At 42.8% G+C, this 23,839-nt stretch overlaps 1 protein-coding gene across 1 annotated transcript in view; it reads right to left on the bottom strand.

The window, feature by feature from the left end:
- ZNF367 (zinc finger protein 367) overlaps positions 1-23,839 on the bottom strand; it is a 32,769-nt gene that overhangs the window by 5,708 nt on the left and 3,222 nt on the right. Inside the window, exons 2-4 of the mRNA XM_011976018.1 lie at positions 6,490-6,640; positions 3,156-3,275; positions 726-864 (exon numbers count right to left, since the gene is read on the bottom strand). Coding sequence (XP_011831408.1) covers positions 726-864; positions 3,156-3,275; positions 6,490-6,640 — 410 coding nt within the window. The remainder of the gene's footprint in view (positions 1-725; positions 865-3,155; positions 3,276-6,489; positions 6,641-23,839) is intronic.

Genomic DNA, 23,839 nt, shown 5'->3' with positions numbered 1-23,839 from the left:
TTTTATACTGGCCCCCTTGTTGCCACTGGAAAAAATTAAATTGGTGTTTTTGGAACTTCACCTAAGAAGAACCACTAACATCTATTCCTGGTTTTTTGTTTTTGTTTTTGTTTTTTGAGACAGGGGCTCACTCTGTCACCCAGGCTGGAGTACAGGAGTGCAGTGGGGCCATTTCGGCTCACTGCAATCTCCGCCTCCCAGGCTCAAGCGATTCTCCTGCCTCAGTCTCCTGAGTAGCTGGGATTACAGGCGCGCACCACTACTGCCCAGGTAATTTTTGTATTTTTAGTAAAGATGGGGTTTCACTAAGTTAGCCAGACTGTTCTCAAACTCCTGACCTCAGGTGATCCACCCTCCTTGGCAGTCTATCCCTATTTTAATTGGCACATAGCTAACGCTAACATAAAGAAAATGAAGAGGGGTTGCATTCATGACAAATGAAATACAATACACATAAAACATTCTTTCAAAATGGGAAAACTCTTCCTTTTAAAATAAACTGTGGTCTGGGCACTCCAATTATATTGTAATTTTCTATCACACACAGATCCTAAGATCCTAATACCATTCATAACAATTTTATAGAAAATCAGGGGTCATTTCTAATTATGTTATAAAGTGTGTATAAATGCAGCTTATTTAAAATGAGAGAGTGTCCAAGTCCCTAACGCAGCCCAAGCCCGCGCTGCGCTTCTTCACGGTGGACTAAAGGCAGCATTCCTGACCTCGCCAGCCACTCGGCCGCGGCCTTGTTGTCGGCAGCCTGATGTTTGCTGAGTGTGTCCGTGGGCTCCTCTCTCTTCAGCCTGGCGTAGGGGTGCTTCGGACAGTGGCGGTTTGCATGGGTGAATCTGCTCAGGCAGCCTTCAAAACACAAGGTTAACACCTGTCAGGATCTGGACATCCAGCACACAAACATGTGGAAAACATTCAGTTTCACTGGTATCCAGAAAAGTAAATTACTACAGTGAAATTTAGGATTTATAATTTGCAGGAGAAAACAATCAAACCAGCGCAGTCTCATGCTAGAGCGGGGACGGGAAGACAGGCACATTTCGGTCATGGCCATGTGTGTCCAACACCATTGGAAAGTGATTTATCAGCATGAGTTCAAAATGTTGAAAATGTGGGGGGGGGGAGCGTAGCAGCTCAAGCCTGTAATCCCAGCACTTTAGCAGGCCGAGGCAGGCGGATCACGAGGTCGGGAGTTAAGACACCAGCCTGGCCAACATGGCAAAACGCCATCTCTACTAAAAATACAAAAATTAGCCGGGCGTGGTGGCCTCTGCCTGTAGTCCCAGCTACTCAGGAGGCTGAGGCAGGAGAATGGCTTCAACCTGGGAGGTGGAGGCTGCAGTGAACGGAGATCAACCACTGCACTCCAGCCTGGGTGACAGAGCAAGACTCCGTCGCGGGGGTGGGGTGGAGTTCAAAACCTCGGACCTGGGAATTCCATTTGTGGAATCTATCATAACGAAGCATCCCAAAAGATGAACAAAGCTACAAGTGTGAAAACATTCCTGTCAGCTTTGTTGGTAACAAGAACATTTAAAAAACAAATATTCAGGCCAGGTACAGTGGCTCATGCCTGTAATCCCAGCACTTTGGGAGGCCGAGGCGGGTGGATCACCTGAGGTCAGCAGTTCAAAACCAGCCTGGCCAACATGGTCCCCCATCTCTACTAAAAATACAAAAATTAGCCGGACATGGTGGCACACGCCTGTAATCCCAGCTACTCCAGAGGCTGAGGCAGGAGAATTGTTTGACCTTGGGAAGCAGAGGTTGCAGTGAGCTGAGATCGTGCCACTGCACTCTAGCCTGGGCGAAAAGTGAGAGTCCGTCTCAAAACAATAAAAATAAATAAATAAATAAATAAATAAATAAATAAATGCCGGGCGCAGTGGCTCATGTCTGTAATCCCAGCACTTTGGGAGGCCAAGGCAGGCAGATCACCTGCAGTCGGGAGTTCAAGACCAGCCTGACCAACATGGAGAAACCCTCTCTCTGATAAAACTACAAAATTAACTGGGCATGGTGGCGCATGCCTCTAATCTCAGCTACTCGGGAGGCTGAGGCAGGAAAATCGCTTGAACCCGGGAGGTGGAGGTTGCAGTGAGCTGAGATGGCGCCATTGCACTCCAGCCTGGGCAACAAGAGCAAAACTCTGCCTCAAAAAATAAATAAATATTCATTATTCAACATAGAGGAAACCATTGTGTATAGGCTTAAGCAAACTTGCTAGATGAAAAGTTTGCAGACCTTTGCAACACGTGTAATAATCAAGAAAATTACAGAACAACAGGACAGACTGCACTGAACTTCAAATATACTGTAACTGCAAACAAATGTGCAGCTTTAGAAACTGATAAAAGATTAAGAAAATCACTTAGGATAATATGCTTACTTCAGTTTAATAATTAAAAAGTTTAAAATGTTGCTCCAAAGGCTGTATTCACTTTTACAGATTTGTCTACTGCCTACAACTGGATATAGTATGTTTAATTGCCCTTTAAGGTTTCATCAAAAAGGATTACTGTATTTTAAAATCAATCATTTCTTAAGCCAGGCACAGAAAGACAAACATCACTTGTTCTCGCTTATTTGTAGGATCTAAATATCAAAACAATTGAACTCATGGAGACAGAGAGCAGAACAATGGTTACCAGAGGCTGGGAAGGGGAGCTGCGGGATGAAGGGAAGGTAGAGATGGTTAATAGGTACCAAAAATAGAAAGAACGGATAAGACCTAGTATTTTATAGCACAAGGTGACTATAGTCAATAATTTAACTGTACATTCTAAAATAACTTAAGAGTATAACGGGATGATTTGTAACACAAAGGACCCATGCTTGAGGGGGTGGATAGCCCATTTACCATGTCAGTATTCAGCACTGCGTGTCTGTATCAAGTATCTCATATACCCCATAAATATGTATACCTACTATGTACTCACAAAAATCAAAACCAACACATTTTTAAAATCAGTCATTTCTGGGAAATTCAGCACGTATCGCAATTATCAAAGAAGAAAGCTTATAAAGTTTTATAAAATTTATATTAAAAAATCTTTCCCCTCAAAAAAATTCAAGGAAAAGATATTTTGACTGTTACGTCACAACTAGTTACTCCATAAACTTAACTTCGAACACCATACCATTTTCTGAACAGACGAACGGCTTCTCTCCGGTGTGGAGACGCTGATGTGTCTTGAGCTGTCCACTTTGAACAAAGGCTTTTCCACAGTCTGGATAGTCACACAGATAGGGCCTCTCACCTAAGGAGACAGATGTTAGATATGGTATCTGAGATAATAAGGCCAGAAGAGCAGGGGGATGGGAGAGAATCAGCCTTTATGTAGGTCTTGACTCCCAATCACAATAAAACATGTCACGGTCCCTGTGGAGCTGCAGGTGGAAATGCTAATGGCAGCACTTGGGTGGCATCAAGCGCCTTATCTGCTGGGGAACACAATCTATTCTTTAGGCCTTGAGGTTATCATCTTGAGTTTATCCCAGACTTTTTCTCCCTCATACTCCAAATCACTAGATCTTGCTGGTTCTTCACTATGTCTTCCACCCACCCCTGCCTTCCCATTCAGCTTCCCCTGGTCAGACAGGCAGCCCTCCCGCTAGGATGAACCCTCCGACAGCCTCCTGGCCGGCCTCTCGTTTCTCCCCCTGCACAGCACTCCCAGAGTAGCTGGCATAGAAGTCTGCTTTTGTCATACCAAGTAGCCCCTGAACCACCCACAAATCCTATTACACACCTTGAACAAATAAAAATTATCTGCTGACTTTTAAATGGTCCTCTAAGATCGGCGCTCTAGGCAATCTCAGCAATGTCATTAGCTACTGGGGTTAAGGGGCAGAGTTGATCCTTACTTCCCTCCTGGAGAATCATTCCAGCCAGGAGGCAGTTCCTCATCTTGTTCTCATCCTTGAAAATCCAAGTTTCTCTGCCCATTCCAATCTTCCCAATCCTGTAGGCTCTCAATAAGATTCTTCCTATCTCCCCAAATAACTGAATTCTTCCTATCTACCTCCAAATAATTGAACTTTGTATACCTTCATTAACTTGGGGTCCTGTGTTGTTTATGTGTCATGGCAGTCTCCTGCAAAGATTCCTAGCACCTTATACTTCACTTAAATTCCTATACACAACACAGTGCTAGGCTCAAGTGCTGAAAAATTTGTTCAATGATAATTAAACATTATTTATTGAAAAAAACATTATTTAATCAACAATTATACATTGGTTTGCATTTTCCAATATAACTCAAAGAACAATAACAAGTTCTCCCTAAATTTCTCATTACTTAGAGACATACTAAGTGGTTGTGATAGTTGAATACAAGTTAAAATAAAACACAGATATAGGGAGATTGTTTAAAATAGTAACGGAAAAGCTTTTTACAAAATATACTAATAGGGCTCAACTACCCCTTAGGGATCCTCCTTTCAGTTCCCTGATGTACAGATGTCTAGGCTGATGCCTGGGGTATCGGGTGACACAGTGAGGTAGTGGTGATCAGGACGGCAGTCAGCCCTTTCTTCATTCTCCCACATAGTGTTGAATCTTACCCCCACTGGCAACTCTACGGCCTGCAAACCAGTTATCCGGGGGATATTTTAGAATATTCAGACTGAAAAAAATACATAAAAATTCTCAAAATTAGAATGTTTCATTAAGTAATCATTTTACTAATGGTATCTAAAGTCAAAACTTCTAGACACCTTAGTTTACAATGATTCAAAATTCAAACATTACCCCTTTCCAGGGATTTAACTTAAAAGAACCTCTTTTCTATCGTATCATTTAAATATATATTTTCAAAAACCGCAAGTTAAAAAAAAGTGAGAAACAGGTGAGCACCGTAAACATGGTGGAAAAAAATAGGGGACTGAGGGTTACGAGCTTAAGTTCTAAACCAGTACTGCCCAATGAAAGACAGTATGAACCACTTCTCGAAGGTACATTAGAAAAAGTAAAGAGAAAGAGGTGAAAATAATTTATTTATTTATTTTTTTTGAGATTGAGTTTCGCTCTTGTTACCCAGGCTGGAGTGCAATGGCACGATCTCGGCTCACCGCAACCTCCGCCTTCCGGGTTCAAGCGATTCTCCTGCCTCAGCTTCCTGAGTAGCTGGGATTACAGGCATTTGCCACCACGCCCGGCTAATTTTGTATTTTTAGTAGGGATGAGGTTTCTTCATGTTGGCAAGGCTGGTCTTGAACGCCTGACCTCAGGTGATCTGCCCGCCTCGGCCTCCCAAAGTGCTGGGATTACAGGCATAAGCCACCCACCCCGCTGTAAAATTAATTTTAATAATATATTTTATTTAATCCAATTTATCTAAGTGTCATTTCAATACATATTCAACAGTAAAAATTATTCACTCTTTTTTTCATATTAAGTGTATGTTATATTTACTGCCCATCTCAATTTAGACTACACACATTTCAAGTGCTCAGGAGTCACAGTAGCTGCTGTTCGGGGCGGTGTGGCTCTAGCCTTAGAGGTATGAGAGACTGATTGTAAGCCAGCAGTAGTTGGATTTTTGGCACCTCAGTTTCCTCACCTGCAAACTATTAGATGAACTATAAGATTCCTTCCTTTGGGGCCAACTTTATAGCGAGAACAAGGGACCTCTATACTTTTTTTTTTTTTTGGCCCTCTAAATGATATTTAAATGCAAATATAATTTCCATATGCAAATACAGATATACCATAATCTTGGGATAGCTGCCTACCATAGTTCACCACAGATTTAATGCTTAGGTCGGATGTACTGATAGCACACTGAGGACTCTAAAAATTATATTAAAAACTTGACAATTACAGTTTTTGGCGTACAGATGAATTTTAACAATTATATAGATAAAAGTATATCAAGTAAAATTCAGGCAGGTAGGGGGTAAAACTAAATTTGCCAATAACATGACTATGACATCTAGGTTAATTACCATGATAACTTTAGAAATCACACGTAACCAGTATTCATAAAACCACTATTCTCCACCAAAAAGAAACTGACTACACTGCCTTTTTAAAAAACTTCACAACTAATAGTGTTAATGTAAGAAAATATAAGGCAACTAAAAAGGTAATTTATTACTCAGTATCAAATGAGCTTTCAGCTAAGTGTTACTTCTGGCCGGGCGCGGTGGTTCACATCCAGCACTTTGGGAGGCTGAGGCAGGCAGATCACAAGGTGAGGAGTTCGAGACCAGCTTGACCAATATGGTGAAATCCTGTCTCTAGTAAAAATACAAAAATTAGCCAGGCATGGTGGTACGTACCTGTAATCCCAGCTACTCACTCAGGAGGCTGAGGCGGGAGAATCACTTGAACCCAGGAGGCAGAGCTTGCAGTGAGCCAAGATGGCGCCACTGCACTCCAGCTTGGGAGACAGAGCGAGACTCTGTCTCAAAAAAAAAAAAAAAAAAAGTGTTACTTCTGACAGTCTCTATAAAATTTGCTCAACTTACCTGTATGAGTCCTTTTGTGAGCCTGGAGTGATTTCTCCCGTGGAAACACCCTATTACAGATGTTACAACGGATTCTGCTGGATGAATGCTCTCCTTCATTTATTAAATCACGGACAGTATCTGCTCTGGGCCTACCACGTCGGATTCCATCCTGTTGATAATTTTTATAAACATTAATACAATTTCTTTAACTCTACTTATTAAAGCAACATATCATAATATAACTTTTAAAAATCTTTCTTGGGAGCTGGGCGCAGAAGCACACACTTAATAGTCCCAGCTATTTAGGAGGCTGAGGTAGGAGCATCGCTTGAGGCCAGGGTTCAAAGCAACATAGCACAAAACATTTTCGTTTTGTCTCTAAAAACAAAGCAAAAGTCTTTCTTAAGGGACATCAGTAAAAATGGTGAAGCAGGTAACTCCAACGGCCCATCCCTTCACAGATGACTGAAAAATCAAGCAAAAACTGTCAGAATCGGCTTTGTCACAAACCAGAAAATACATTTATAGCAACTCAGCAAATTGAATCAATAAGAAAGCAAGTTGAAACAGTGGAAAAGCTTTGCAGCATGTTGACCTGCCCTCTCTCTTTCCCTTCCCCAGTGGCAGCCTTGAAGACAGCAGCCTGCATTCCCAGTCTGGGAACCTACTCCCTCAGTCCCTGCTTCCAGAGGGAGAAATTCTGAAAGAATTGCACTTGCCTGTTTTGAGCTTGCGGGTGACCTGAAGGACTGACACAAGGTGTCGGTCTTTGTTTTCCCTAACGTGGAACAGGTCAGAGAGATGTCTCCTCAGAGGGTATTGCTCAAAAACCTTGTAAGGCAAATAACAATCTGCAGCCACCTTGGGCAAAAGATTTCAGCTGAGGCAAACAGACACACCAACAGCCTGAGAGGAAAAGCTGGGAGGAAGTTTCTTTTAGAAATTAGGGCATTCAACAATGTCCACTTACACTACGGTTAGGAATTTAGAAAGTCACGCATATATGCCCAGGGCAGGAAGCATGCTCAGAAAAGATCTGAAAGACCCTCTAGCTGAACTGTAGTCTCAGCACAAGCAGGAAATGAGGCTAGAGTAGAGTTGTAAACAGCAGGGCTAAGCAATGATAGTGCCCCCAACACAGCCATTCTGCATAGACTGGAAGAAGGTGGTTGTCCTCCTTTCTTTCTACTCTTTTTTGGGGGATGGTGGAGGGAGGCTCTAGGTATTCAAAAAAGTCTGGCAAAATACTAGTGGTGGCTCAGCCTGTAATCCCAGTGACTCAGGTGGGAGGATCACTCGTGCAAAGGAGTTCAAGGCTACAGTGAGTTTTGATACCCCTGCACTATAGCCTGAGCAACCGAGTGAGACCCCATCTCTAAAAAACAAAAAAACAAAGCACCAGGCGTGGTGGCTTACACCTGCAATCCCAGCACTTTGGGAGGCTGAGGCCGGTGGATCACCTGAGGTCAAGAGTTCAAGAGCAGCCTGGCTAACATGGCGAAACCCCGCCTCTACTAAAAATACAAAAATTAGCCGGGTGTGGTGGCACACGCCTGTAGTCCCAGCTACTCAGGAGGCTGAGGCAGGAGAACTGCTTGAACCCGAGAGGCGGAGGTTGCAGTGAGCTGAGATCACGCCACTGCACCCCGGCCTAGATGACAGAGCGAGACTCCATCTCAAAAAAACAAAAAGCAAACAAACAAAAAAGCATCAGCTGAACCAGGCTAAGAAAGAGACTTTAGAGAACAAACACAACAAAGAACACAGAATTTAGAAAGAGTTTAGAATAGTCACTAAACAACTACAACAAAAACTCAGCAAACAACTCACAGCAAACAACAAAAACTCAGAAGGAAGGGTCTGATTTCCGGAGTCACCACATGATAATATTCAAAACATCCGGTTTTCAACAAAATGTTACAAAACATGCAAAGAAATAAAAGCAGTATGGTACATACACAGGAGAAATTAACAAAGAGACTGAGAAGAATAGACATTGGATTTACTAGACAAAGATTTTAGATCAACTGTCTTAAATATGTTCAATGAGCTAATGGAAACGATGGACAAAGAATAACAAGAAGCCTGGGTAACATAGCGAGACCCCCTCTCTACAAGAAATAAAAATAAATTAGCCAGGCATGGTGGCACTTCTCCCAGGCTACTTGGGAGGCTGAGGTGGGAGAATTACTTGAGCCTGCAAGGTCAAGGCTGCAGTGACCCATGATTACAATACTGCTCTCCGGCCTGGGCAATAGAGCGAGACCCTGTCTCAAAAAAAAAGAAAAGAAAAAGGAAAAAGAATGACAAGAAACCAGGAGAACAAGGTCTCAACAAACAGAAAACCAACAAAGAGACAGAAAGTATAAAAAAGAATCAAATAGATATTCTGGAGCTGAAAAGTACAATAACTAAAACAAAACAAAAAAAAACTTCACTAGAGAATTTCAATGGCAGATTTGAACTGACAGAACAATCAGCCAACTTGAAGATAGGTCAGTTGAATTTATCCAGTGTGAAGAATAGAAAGAAAAAAGAATGAAGGGCAATCAACAGAGCCTAAGATGCCTATGGAACCATCAAGCACACCAACATACATATAACTGGAGTCGTAGAGGCAAGGGAGAAAAGGGAAGAATATTTGAAGACATAATGATGGAAAACTTCCCAAATTTGATAAGACACAAATCTAAACACCCAAGAAGCTCAATAAGCTTCAAGAAAAATAAAGAGATCCACACCAAGACATGTTGTAATCAAACTGTCAAATGACAAAAAGACTCTTAAAGCGCAAGAAAGCAGTGACTTGGATAAGCACCATGGCTCAAGCCTGCAACCCCAACACTTTGGGAGGCCAAGGCAGGAGGGTCACTCAAATCCAGGAGTTTGAGACCAGCCTGGGAAACACAAGGAGACCTCATCTCTACAAATAATTTAAAAATTATCCGAGTGTGGTGGTACACACCTGTGGTCCCAGCTACTCAGGAGGCTGAGGAAGGAGGATCAGCTGAGCCTGGGAGGTCAAGGCTGCAGTGAGCCATGATCACGCCACTGACTTCAGTCTGGGGACAAAACAAGACCGGGTCTCAAAAGGAAAAGAAAGTGGTTCATCATGTAAAAGGGGTACTTGATAAGATTAACAGCTGACTGGGAGGCCGAGGTGGGCAGATAACGATGTCAGGAGCTCGAGACCAGCCTGACCAACATGGCGAAACTCTGCCTCTACTAAAAATACAAAAATTAGCCAGGTGTGGTGGCGCATGCCTGTAATCCCAGCTATTCAGGAGGCTGAGGCAGGAGAATCGTTTGAACCTGGGATGTGGAGGCTGCAGTGAGCCAAGATCGCACCCCTGCACTCCAGCATGGGAGACAGTGTGAAACGCAGTCTCAAAAAAACACAAAACAAAAAAACAAAAAAAAAATTTAAGTTAGCAAGGTGCAGTGGTGTGTGCCTATAGTCCCAGCTACTCAGGAGGCTGAGGCAGGAGGATCACTTGAGCCCAGGAGGTCAAGAATATAGTGAGCTATGATCACACCACTGCACTCCAGCCTAGGCAACAGAGCAAGACCCTATCTCTTTAAAAAAAAAAAAAAAAAAAAAAAAGGACGGGCGCGGTGGCTGACCCTGTAATTCCAGCACTTTGGGAGGCTGAGGTGTGCAGGTCATGCGGTCAAGAGATCAAGACCATCCTGGCCAACATGGTGAAACCCCGACTCTACTAAAAATACAAAAATTAGCTGGGGGTGGTGGCGCGCACCTATAGTCCCAGCTGCTCAGAAGGCTGAGGCAGGAGAATCGCTTGAACCCAGGAGGTGGAGGTTGCAGTGAGCCGAGATTATGCCACTGCACTCCAGCCTGGTGAGAGAGCCTAGACTCCATCTCCAAAGAAAAAAAAAAAAAAAAAAAAAAAGACAGAAAGAACAGTGAAAGGCCAGAAAAACATATAACATTTAGAAATACATATACACCTAAGAACAGAGCCCCCTGCAAAAGGTGACAGAATTAAAAGGAGAAATAGTTCAAAAACAGCTAGTCTTAGATACCCTACTTCCTTTATTTCTTTCTTTCTTTTTTCTTTTTTTTTTGAGACAGGGTCTCACTCTTGTTGCCCAGGCTGGAGTGCAGAGGTGCAGTCTCAGCTCACTGCAACCTCCACCTCCCGGGTTCAAGCAATTCTCCTTTCTCCTGCCTCAGCCCCCCGAGTAGCTGGGATTACAAGTGCCCGCCACCACGCGTGGCTAATTTTTGGTGGGGTTTTTTTTGTATTTTTAGTAGAGACAGGGTTTCACCATGTTGGCCAGGCTGGTCTTGAACTCCTGGCCTCACGTGATCCGCCCACCTCGGCCTCCCAGATTGCTGGGGTTACAGGCGTGAGCCCCTGTGACCAGTTAATACCCTACTTTCAATAATAAATACGACAACTAGGCAGAAGATCCACAAAGATATTCTCCAACATAGACCATATGTTAGACCACAAAAAAGTCTCAATAAATTTTAAAAGACTGAAAACATTCCAAGTATCTTCTCTGACCACATGGAATGAAACTTCACAGAAGGAAAACAGGAACAAATATATAGAAATTAAACAGCACTTTTTTTTTTTTTTTTTTTTTTTTTGAGACAGAGTCTTGCTCTGTTGCCCAGGCTGGAGTGCAGTGGCACAATCTCGGCTCATTGCAACCTCCACCTCCTGGGTTCCGGTGATTCTCCTGCCTCAGCCTCCTGAGCAGCTGGGACTACAGGCGTGCGCCACCACACCCAGATAATTTTTGTATTTTTAGTAGAGACAGGGTTTCACCATGTTGGCCAGGCTGGTCTCGAACTCCTGACCTCGTGATCCACCCACCTTGACCTCCCCGAGTGCTAGGATTACAGGCGTGAGCCCCCATGCCCAGCCCAACACACTCTTAAATAGCCAATGGGTCAAAGAAGAAATCACGAGGGATAAAAGAAAATACCTTGACACAAATAATACCAAAAACACAACATACCAAACTTACTAGGATACAATTCAGGAATTAGATGACTTAAAATTGATAAGACAGCAATGCTATCCAAAGCAATCTTACAGCCACAATGCAATCTCTATTAAAATTCCAGGGGTTTTTTTGTGTTTGCTTTTGTTTTTTTGCAGAAATGGAAAAGGCTATCCTCAAGTTCATATGGAATTTTAATAAGAGGCTCCAAATAGCTAAAACAATCTTGAAAAAGAGATCAAAACAGGAGGACTCATACTTCCCAATTTCAAAACGTACTAAGCACTGGCAATTAAGACAGTGTGGTAATGGCATAAGGAAAGACATACAGACCAATGAAGTAAAATTTGGAGTACAGAAACCAGCCTATACATGAAAGGCCAATTGATTTTCCACAAAGGACCCAAGAACATTCATGGAGAAAGAACAGCCTCTTTACCGAATGGCTCTGGGGTGACTGGATTTCCATCTACCAGAGGATAAAGTTAGACCCTGACCTTACACTATATACAAAAACTAACCCAAAATGTACCACAGAGCTAAACGAAGAACTGGAACTCGAGAGCTCTTAGCTGGGCACGGGAGCCCACACCTGTAATCCCAGCACTTCGGGAGGCCGAGGCGGGTGGATTGTTTCAGCACCAAAGTTCGAGACCAGCCTGGGCAACATGGTGAAATCTCATCTCTACCAAAAACACAAAAAGTCAGCTGAGCAGGGTGGCGCGTGCCTGGAGTCCCAGCTACTTAGGAGGCAGAGGTTGCAGGGGGCCAAGATCACGCCACTGCATTCCAGCCTGGGCAACAGAGTGAGACCCTGTCTCAAAAAAAAAAAAAAAAAAGATTGTAATGTTCTTAAAAGAAAACATAGAGATGAATCTTCATGACTTTATATTTTTTAATGGATTCTTAGATATGGCACCAAGAGCTAAGCAACAAAATAAATTGGACTGAATCAAAATGTAAAACTATTGTACATCAAAGGACATTATGAAGAAAATGAAAGGCCAGCATACAGAATGGGAGATATTTATTTGCAAACCATACATCTGATAAAGGCCTAGTATCAAGGATATAAAAAGACCTCTTAGAACTCAACAACAACAAAAAACACAAAAAACTCAATTAAAAAATAGGCAAATGACTTGAAGAGACATTTCTCCAAAGCAGTTATATGGCCAACAAATGCAGTTATATGGCCAGCAAATACATAAAAAGATGCTCAAAATCAGCCAGGCGCAGTGGCTCACACCTGTAATCCCGGCACGTTGGGAGGCCAAGGTGGGTAGATCACCTGAGGTCAGGAGTTCAAGACCAGCCTGCCAACATGGTGAAACCCCGTCTCTATTGAAAATACAAAAATTAGTTGGGCATGATGGTGAGTGCCTGTAATCCCAGCTACTCGGGAAGCTGAGGAGGGAGAATCACTTGAACCCCGGAGGTTGCAGTGAGCCAAGATCGCGCCACTGCACTCCAGCCTGGACAACTGAGCAAAAACTGTCTCAAAAAAAAAAAAAAAAAAAAACCTCAAAATTATTCATCATTTAGGAAAATGCTAATTGAAATCACAATGAGATACTACTTCGCACCAACTAGGTTATACTATACTGGGAGAAAAAAGGAAAATAAGTAGGAAATAGCTTTTTCTAAAACATGTAGAGAAATTGAAACCATCATATACTACTGATGAGAATGTAAAATGGCTCAGCCACTGTGGAAAAGTTTGATAGTTTTGTATCAATATCATATATATACACACACACACACACAATGGAATATGTATATATACATATAATGAAATTATTCAACCATGAAAATAATGTGTGCTACAAAGTGGATGAACCTAAAAAACAGTACGCTAAAAAAAGAAGCCAAACACAAAAGACAACATATTATATGATTTCATTTAATGAAATATCCAGAATAGGTAAATCCACAGAGACAGAAAGTAGGTTGTTGGTTTCCAAGGTCTGCATGTCGTTGGGAACAAGGAGTCATGGCCTAATAGATCAAGTTTTCTTTAGAGGTGATAAAAATGTTTTGGAACTTGTACAGCACTGTGAATGTACTAAATGTCACTAGATTGTACACTTTAAAATGATTAATGTTATGTAATTTCACATTGATTAAAAACCTAAGGAAATCTGAATATGCTATGGGCTTCAGTTAATACTAGTGCATCAATATTGGTTCATTAATTTTTAACAAATGTACCACATTAGTGTAAGATGTTAACGGGCAAGCTGGGTGTGCAGTTTATGGGAACTCCCCGTGCTATCTTCACAGCTTTTCTATACAGCTAAAACTAATATAAAATAAACATTTACTTGAAAGAAACTTTGTTTCCCAGTTAAGTAAACTTTCACACATACAAGTTACATGAAAAAAAATAATAAAAAGATCATATACAACTACATCTAAAATGAAGATGCTTTTAGGGCTTTCAATATCAAAACTCAAAGCCTTCCAAAAGCTTAAACATCAGCCTGAAACTTGAAGGATAGTAATAAACTACAGCAAAATTCCCTTCAATCAAATTTTCACATTGAAAGAAAAGATCGATCCCTACATGGATGAGTTATCTTCTAGGATAAATCATGTTTTAAGAAAATCCTTAGATATTAAAATCTATATTCAGCACAACTTAATGACCTGATTTCAGTCTTATACCATGAATATTCAAATTAGTTGTACACTTACTACTTGTATTCTAAAAGTCTACAGAAAGTTTTCAAAAGATTTAATGAAGTCTCTACCTATTTTTCCTTCAGTCATACAGGCAGTATACTAAACAGGAACACCTAAAAATTATTAATAACTGAAGAAATATGTTTTATGTTGGTAGTATAAATTCTCATTAGCCATTACAGTTAACTTTTTTAATGATTAAGAACGTGGGGGTCAGGTACAGTGGCTCACATCTGTAATCCCAGCACTCTGGGCGTCTGAGGTGACAGGATCGCTTGAGGCCAGAAGTTAGAGACCAACCTGGGCAACACAGCAAGACCCCATCTCTATTATTAAATAAATAAATAGATAAATAATTTTTAAAAAACAGAATTTTTTAAAAATTAATTATTTATTTATTGGGATATGGGAATTTTTTAATTAATTAATTATTGGGATATGGGAAGGCTACATATCCAAAAGAAATGAAAACAAGATCTCAAAGAGATATTTGGACATCTGTGTTCATTGCAGTATTATTCACAATCAACAGTAACCCAAATGTCCACCTACTGATGAATGGATCAATAGTGCTATATACAGTTTAGCCTAAGCTAACTGACTCAGTGTGTTAGTAACAATGGAGTATTACTCAGCCTTGAGAAAGATGGAAATCCTGCCATATGCCATAACATGGATGAACTTTTAGGAAACTATGCTAAGTAAAACAAGCCAGTGACAAAAAGGTAAATACTGCATAATTTCACCTATATGAGGTATCTGAGGTCATCAAACTCATAGAAGAGTGGTGGTTGCCAGGGAGTAGGGAGGGGGGAAAGGCGAGTTCAGTGAGTATAGAGTTTGTTTAAGATGAGTAAATTCTAGGGACTTGCTGCACAACCGTTTACATATCGTTAACACTACTATACTGTACTGTATACTTAAAAATGGTTAAGGTAGTAAATATTACAGGGTTTTTGCCACAATTTTTAAAATGTGAGAAGGCACTGTGACAGATATTATTGCAAAAACATTCCCTGCCCCTTTCACTGTGGGTCCAGAGTCCAACTTAGCCATGACTTGCTTTGGCCAATAAAAGGCGAAAATAGCGTGTGTAGTTTGGATGTTTGTTCCCTCCAAATCTCATATTGAAATTTGATCCCCGGTATTGGAGGCGGAGCCTAGTGGGAAGTGTGTGGGTCGTAAGGACAGATCCCTCATGAACATCCAGATGCTGTCCTCGCTCATATTCTTACCATGAGATCTGACTGTTAAAAAGAGCCTGGCACTTCTTCCCCTCCCTCTTGTTCCCCCTCTCACCATGTGAAACCTGCTCCCCTTCACCTTCTGCCATGATTTGAAGCTCCCTGAGGTCCCCTCGCCAGAAGCAGATTCTGGTGCCAAGCTTCTGGCACAGCCTGCAGAACTATAAGCCAAATAAACCTATTTTTCTCATAAATCACCCAGCTTCAGGTACTCTTTTATAGCAATGTAAAATGGACGAATACAACATGTGGTTCTACCATCTCTGTTTTCTCTCTGCTTTGAGACCCATCTGTCCCAGCTTGGAGAGATTCCTTCAGGATCCTAGAATGAACAGAATGTGGAGCACACCAGTGGTCAACCCTCCCAGGACATAGAACATGAGCCATGCTGAGGCTGAGATTGCCATCTTGAAGCTGCATTCTGCAGTCTGCTTTTTAGCCTAAGCTAACTGACTTAGTGTGTTAGTAACAAATATCTGTTGATGAAACAAAAAGCTCATCAACCTTACTTAATTCCTCAAGAAATTCCCATGTATAATGAAGCAGGAATTAGCAAGATCCTAAATGGACCATGACTTATCATTAAAGTACAAATTAACAAACCAACTCGTGGCCATTATTGGTGATCAACAAATTCTTTCATCTTCACTCCTGGGCTGTGATCCTCAGTAGCCACATTTAGCTCAAGTCTTGCTTGCTAAAATTATTAACCCAGAGTCAGACAGAAGGAGCTACACAGGAGTGAAATGTTTATTGCCATCATTTATTAAGCCACAATAGTTTCATGGATTATTGCTGGTTATGGTCATATCATGAATAATTGTTTTAATAAGTACAAAATAAATATAAAAGAATATAGCATCTGTGATCAATAAAAATAGCAGCTGATTCTATTAAGAAAGAAATAGAACATGAAATCAGGTCAATTAAAAACCATAGGCCTGGCCGGGTGCAGTGGCTCACGCCTGTGATCCCAGCACTTTGGGAGGCTGAGTTGGGCAGATCACGAGGTCAGAAGATCGAGACCATCCTGGCTAACACGGTGAAACCCAGTCTCTACTAAAAAATACAAAAAATTAGCCAGGCGTGGCGGCAGGCACCTGTAGTCCCAGCTACTCCGGAGGCTGAGGCAGGAGAATGGCGTGAACCCAAGAGGCGGAGCTTGCAGTAAACTAAGATCACCACTGCACTCCAGCCTGGGCGACAGAGCGAGACTCCGTCTCAAAAACAAAATAAAACAAAACAAAAAAACACCCACAGGCCAGGCACGGTGGTTTATGCCTGTAATCCCAACACTTGGGGAGGCCAAGGCGGGCGGATCACAAGGTCAAGAGATCAAGACCACCCTGGCCAACATGGTGAAACCCCGTATCTACTAAGAATACAAAAAAATTTAGCTGGGCGTGGTGGCACACGCCTGTAGTCCCAGCTACTCGGGAGGCTGAGGCAGAAGAATTGCTTGAACCCGGGAGACAGAGGTTGCAGTGAGCCGAGATCGCGCCACTGTACTTCAGCCGGGCGACAGTGCAAGTCTCCGTCTTAAAACAAAACAAAAAAACCGTAGTGGCTGGCCACAGTGGCTCACGCCTGTAATCCCAACACTTTTAAGAGGCCAAGGCAAGAGGATCACTTGAACTCAGAATTCAAGACCAGCCTGGACAACATAGTGTGACTCCATCTCTACAAAAAAAACTTGCCAGGTGTGGTGGCATACACCTGTGGTCCCATACTCAGGAGGATGACTTGAACCTGGCAGGCCAAGGCTGCAGGGAGCCATGATTGTGTCACTGTACTCCAGCCTGGGCGACAGAATGAGACCTTCTCTCAAAAAAAAAAAAAAAAAAAAAAACCCTTAGTGATACAAGTCTTCTGCCATAAAAGGATCCCTTTCCTAGTATTTTTAAATATGTAAGAAAGGCTGGGCACAGTGGCTTATGCCTGTAATCCCAACGCTTGGTAATTTGAGGCAGGAGGATTGCTTGAGTCCAAGAGTTTGAGATCAGCCTGGACAACATAGCAAGACCCCCATCTACAAAAAAAAAAAAAAGGCCAGGTGTGTTACACACCTGAAGTCCCAGCTACTCAGGAGGCTGAGGTGGGAGGATTGCTTGAGGCTGAGGTGGGAGGATCACTTGAAAGTGGAAGGTTCAAGGCTGCCGTGAGCCCTAACAGTGCTACTGTACTCAGCCTGGGTGACAGAAACTTTGTCTCCAAAACATAAAAAATAAATAAACAAATAAATATGCAAGAACATACTGCTGACTCTTGCAATTTGAAATAACTGGTTAGTTAACATCAAAAATTTAAGACTAACCATTACTATTAATAAGCATGTCTAACAGTGGGGAAACATTAAAAGTTAACTGTGGGCCAGGCGTGGTAGCTCACACCTGTATCCCAGCACTTTGGGAAGCCGAGGCAGGCAGATCACTTGAGGCCAGGAGTTCGAGACTATCCTGGCCAATGTGGTGAAACCCTGTCTCTACTAAAAATCCAAAAACTGGCCGGGCGCAGTGGCTCATGCCTGTAATCCCAGCACTTTGGGAGGCCGAAGCGGGCAGATCACCTGAGGTCAGGAGTTCGAAACCAGCCTGGCCAACATGGTGAAACCCCATCTCTACTAAAAACATAAAAAGTATCCGGGCATGGTGATGCACACCTGTAGTCCTAGTTACTCAAAAGGCTGAGACTTGAGAATCGTTTGAACCCAGGAGGCGGAGGTTGCAGTGAGCGGAGATTTACACCACTACACTCCAGCCCGGGTGACACATCAAGACCCCATCTCAAAAAAAAAAAAAAAAAACGCGAACCATATGGCTGCCTCCCAGCAACTCTAAGAGACTGTTTCTGCCACCAGCAACACGTTTATATTTTCCAAATGAGAAAAATGGAGTGAGTGCTGAAATATACAGCATAATACAACATACTGGCCATATACAGGGAAGGGTTCACTAAGTGCATTCTTTGAGGTTTTTTGTTTTGGTTTTGTTTTTTGAGATGGAATCTCGCTCTGTCGCCCAGGCTAGAGTGCAGTGGCGTGATCTCAGCTCACTGCAACCTCCGCCTCCCGGGTTCATGCGATTCTCCTGCCTCAGCCTCCCGAGTAGCTGGGACTACAGGCATGCGCCACCACCCCCAGCTAATTAAGTGCATTCTTGTAGCTCAAAAAATAAGACGAAACAAATAATCATATAATGCCCTAAATAAATGAATAAAGACCATCTTTTAACAATATATACTAAAATAAGCAATGTTACTTAAAGAGGACCCTCTTCCTTTTGGCCTTATCAATGAGAAAACCTTGTTTCTAGGCATCTTCGGACAATTAAGAGTATTACACTCAGCAGCCAAGTGCACCTCTAGGCTAAGAACAGATCTTGTCAAGTCTGTTGACGATTCGCAACACAAAATTATTAAATTGCCAAAAACTTTTGCACACCTTAGTAAATATAATTTTAAAAACAATCTCCATACCTCTAGAAGGTAGATTAGTGATTTTGAAAGTGCTTAGTCATGTGATAACTAAAAAACCTAAAAGTCCTTGACACATTTTTGTAAGTAGAATTCAAATAAAGGGCACAAGCACAACCTAGAAGGAAAACAAAAATAGGTCTCAGAGGGAGGTGTGTGAACCTCTTCACATTCAGATTTAGATACAAACTTCCCATGACTTGCATACATGCTTCCTAACCCTACTTCCCATCCTGACTCATCTTCACAACTTCTCAAGTTTTAATTCCAGTTTATTGAATTGAGTGCACTCTTATAAAGCATCTCGACTGAGATATAGATAAGCTACACATAGTATGTATTTCTTTTCTCTTTTTTTTTTTTTTTTTTTGGAGACAGGATCTCGCTTAGTCGCCCAGGCTGGAGTGCAGTGGCACAATCTCAGCTCATTGCAACTTCCACCTCCTGGGTTCATGTGATTCTCATGCCTCAGCCTCCTGAGTAGCCGGGACTATAGGTGTGCACCACCATGCCCGGCTAATTTTTTTGTATTTGTAGTAGAGACAGGGTTTCACCATGTTGGCCAGGCTGGTCGCTCAAACTCCTGGCCTCAAGTGATCCATCCACCTTGGCCTCTCAAAGTGCTGAGATTACAGGCATGAGCCAGCATGCCCGGCCAATAGTATACATTTCTTATGTCTACTTATATCAGCTTAATATTTAAAAAACAAAAATAAACCCCTGAAGTCCATTTACATGTGATAGTCCCAGGAGCAGTGTAGTATAGGGACTAAGAACGGGGACTACTGAAAGGTTCCAATCAGTTCTGCCACCTTACCATATGATCTTAACTAGACTTTGTCTTGGGGACTCTTATTTCTCATTCCTCATCAGGTAAACAGGATAAAATGAATTAAAGAATTCAAAATGCTCAACACAGAGCCCAGCAGTTTGCTGCTAACATTATGAAATGCTTACTCTGTGCCAGGCAATAAATAGTGCCTACTATGTTAACATGATGTTAGGTTTAACACAGTGCTCAAACATTACTATTCATAAATAGTATGAATTTATAGATTATGTATAAAGTATTTAAAAATCAGCTATTCGAAACAGTATGTACAGTCTAGGTTTTGAAGTGTTCAGGTGACACAGAAAGGGGAAGCAGCATAGGCAGCCGGTAGCTCCTGCAGGGTGTACAGTATCTGAGAAGCCAGATCCCACCAGCCCCAGTGAAGAAGTAACTTCAAATGCAGTCTGAGTAGAGGGCACAGTGACAAGGTGGGGAGCCTCGGAACAACCTGTGGCCGAAGGCAGTTAGACCTGCTTTCTTCCCTCTCAGAAGTCTACAATCCAGAAGAAGACAATATATAATTATATGCCAACAGTGCTAAGCAATTGTGTGATGAGCAGCCAAAATAAGCTGGTAGGTGTTCCCACAGGCGAGGAAGACAGTGTTGGGCAGGAACAAACAAAAGAGCAAGAGAAAGCTGACACAGGGTGTGCAGGACTCAGACGCTAACACCTCCCCTGGGAGCAGTGGCAACGAATAGACAGTAAATGAACGCAAATGTTGTTCTCAAACCCACAGCTGTTAGTGCCTCTATGTGGCATATTGGGAGCACGTTATTGGCACTGGCTACATTACAAACTTGTCTCCTGTCTTCCCCCAAAATAAGCAGACTCAGCACAATTCACCGATGATGCACGTGGAGATAAAGAACTACAAGTACTTTAAAGAAGCAAAGCAGTAAAACGGGCTGGGACTCCCTATCTTTGTACTTCAGTGTAGTGACCACAAATCAAACTAGGCAACTTCCTTATTTTTTTCTTTTTCCTTCTTGCCCCCACAAAGCTTACTCTAGCAACTTTCTTAAATAAAGGTATATTCCAGACCCTTCTCTCTTATGGTGGGAATGCTAAATAAATGAATTTTTGGAGCTGCATGTGGATTGCTTCATCAATAGAAAGACATATTCAAATCAATTTACCAAATAATTTATGAAAGTTACAACAGGAAAAACTACATGAGAAAGGAAAAAAGCAGAAATATAAAACAGCCTTTTCACTTTTACATGTTTTTTACAACTGTTGGTATACTTTACCTCGGAAAAGAGGTGTACAGCATGGAAATACAATTCAAACCCATGCATCTTGTTAACAATTTTTTTTTTTGAGACGGAGTCTCACTGTGGCCAGGCTGGAGTGCAGTGGCATGATCTCAGCTCACTGCAACCTCCGCCTCCAGGGTTCAAGCGATTCTCCTGCCTCAGTCTCCTGAGTAGCTGTGACTACAGGCGTGTGCCACCACACCCAGCTAATTTTTGTATTTTTGGTAGAGACAGGGTTTCACCATGTTGGCCAGGATGGTCTCAATCTCTTGCCCTCATGACCTGCCAGCCTTGGCCTCCCAAAGTGCTGGGATTACAGGCCTGAGCCTCCGCGCCCGGCCACTGTTAGCAACTTTTATAGAATGTCTGGGTAAGGATAAGTCTGTTTTAGGCCAAAAACAACATACCTATAGATTTCATCTATATAACATTAATCTTCTTGGGTGATCCAGAACTAGACTAATCTGTAAGAACAAAACCATAAAGGCAAAATCTTACACAAGAATTTATGAATGTATGCCTTTATATTGTTCAACTACATAATCTAATATAGCGTTTCTTAAAAAAGACTAAAACTTATAAATCGTTTACACAAAAATATCTAGGATACCCATCCATCTTTTTTTTTTTTTTAATGAGACAGAGTCTCTCGCTCTGCTGCCCAGGCTGGAGTGAGTGGCACAATCTCGGCTCACTGCAAACTCCGCCTCCCGAGTTCACGCCATTCTCCGACCTCAGCCTCCCAAGTAGCTGGGACTGCACGCACCAGCCAACAAGTCCGGCCAATTTTTTTTTTTTTCCTGTGTTCTTAGTGGAGATGGAGTTTCACCATGTTAGCCAGGATGTTCTCGATCTCCTGACCTTGTGATCCGCCCGCCTCAGCCTCCCAAAGTGCTGGGATTACAGGCGTGAGCCACCACGCCCACAGACACCCATTCATCTTACATCTCACTAAGGGCTACCTAGAGGCAGCCCAACAGCAACTGTAGCCTTCAGTAATACTCAGCAATATTATCAACGCTTCTATCGTTAGTTTCTTCAATTTTTTTTTTTTTTTTTTCGAGGCTGAGTCTCCCTCTGTCCCCCAGGCTGGAGTGCAATGACGCGATCTCGGCTCACTGCAACCGCCGCCTCCCGAGTGCTAGCAATTCTCCTGCCTCAGCCTCCTGAGTAGCTGGGATTATGGGCGCCGCCACCACGTCCAGCTAACTTTTGTATTTTCAGTAGAGACAGGGTTTCACCATGTTGGTCAGGCTGTTTCGAACTCCTGATCTCAGGTGATGCACCCGCCTCAGCCTCCCAAGTGCTGGGATTACAGGCGTGAGCCACCGCACCTGGCAAGTTTCTTCAATATTTTTTAAAGAGTTGAGGTCTTTGTCACTCAGGCTGAAGTGCAGTGGTGCTATCATGTCTCACTGTAGCCTCAAACTCCTGGCCTCCAGTGATCCTCCTGCCTCAGCCTCCCATGTAGCTGAGACTATAGGGGCAGGCCGCCAGATGAGGTCTCACTATGTTGCCCAGGCTGGTCTTGAACTCCTGGCTTCAAGTGATTCCCCACCCTCAGCCTCCCGAAGGGATTACAGGCACGAGCCACCTCACCAGGCTCTGGTTTTTTTTGGTTTTTTTTTTTTTGAGACGGAGTCCGGCTCTGCTGCACAGGCTGGAGTGCAGTGGCCTGATCTCAGCTCCCTGCAAGCTCCGCCTCCCGGGTTCACGCCATTCTCCTGCCCCAGCCTCCTAAGGCGCTGGGACTACAGGCGCCCACCACCACGACCAGCTAACTTTTTTGTAGAAACAGGGTTTCACCATGTTAGCCAGGATGGTCTCGATCTCCTGACCTTGTGATCCGCCCGCCTCGGCCTCCCAAAGTGCTGGGATTAGAGGTGTGAGCCACCGCGCCCAGCCCAGGTTCTGTTCTTTCAAATGTTTACTGAGGTGTAGTTTCAAGAGTTGAAGTGTATAAAAACCTATAGTTTTATAACTTTATAGTTACTTCATAATAATGCCATATAAAATGTATCAATTTCCTCAAAACCCAAACAATGTAGTTTCAACATCCTTGTGACTGCATGTAAAATGATCAAACTCATTTCAACTTATACATTATGTGCTGGTACAGATGCTTATCCACTGTGTGATTTACTCATTATATCTCTTGCAAATTGCTTTATCTTATACAGCCACGTAACAAATGGAACCTGGATATTACCCTTCTGTTAGCACCATTTATTCATTACACGAATATATTTTGAGCACCTTTATTGAGCATTTACAGAATGTAAGGTATTAAACTCATATAGTCTTCCGGATAGAAATACTCCTGGCTCTCCTGGAGCTTACAGTCTACAGAGTTCAGTATAAGTCAGCAGAAAGGCACCCCAAACACATGCAGGACTAAGAGCCACGAAACCTCGACCTAGTCCCCGCTCTCACACTACTGAGCTGTGCGATCGTTGGGAGGTCGCCTCACTAATCACTCTAAGCCTCAGCTGCCTGATCTGTAAAATGTAGGTTTGAACCCGTGGTCACAACCTTCCCAGCTTTAAGCAGTCGGAGACTGCAAGCAAATTTTAGCGTCTCATTCCACTATGTGCTCTCAACACCTAGCAAGTAGTATGCTGGATAAATGAAAGGCAGTGAAGGCACAACTTCAGCCGCAGAACACGCCCAGAAGTCATTTCTTGCTCTTCGGCTGTCTCTGCAGGGCATCTTTTAACAGGGCCAGGGCGATCTGCAGTAACGGAGCAGACACTGTGCGCTCCCTTCCCTCTCGCACTCGGTGGAACTCAAGGCCCTCATCCCCCCTCCTTTCCTCTCGGAACCAGGGACTCGGCAGCCCGCCAGGAGGATGGCAGTGGCCGTTGACCCGGCCTCCCCAGCGACCCGGGCCGCGCTCCCGCC

This window comes from Mandrillus leucophaeus, unplaced genomic scaffold (assembly GCF_000951045.1).
Source record: "Mandrillus leucophaeus isolate KB7577 unplaced genomic scaffold, Mleu.le_1.0 Scaffold161, whole genome shotgun sequence".
Taxonomy (NCBI): domain Eukaryota; kingdom Metazoa; phylum Chordata; class Mammalia; order Primates; family Cercopithecidae; genus Mandrillus; species Mandrillus leucophaeus.
The sequence above is the reverse complement of the archived record's forward strand: the minus strand, read 5'-3'. Positions and strand labels throughout refer to the sequence as shown.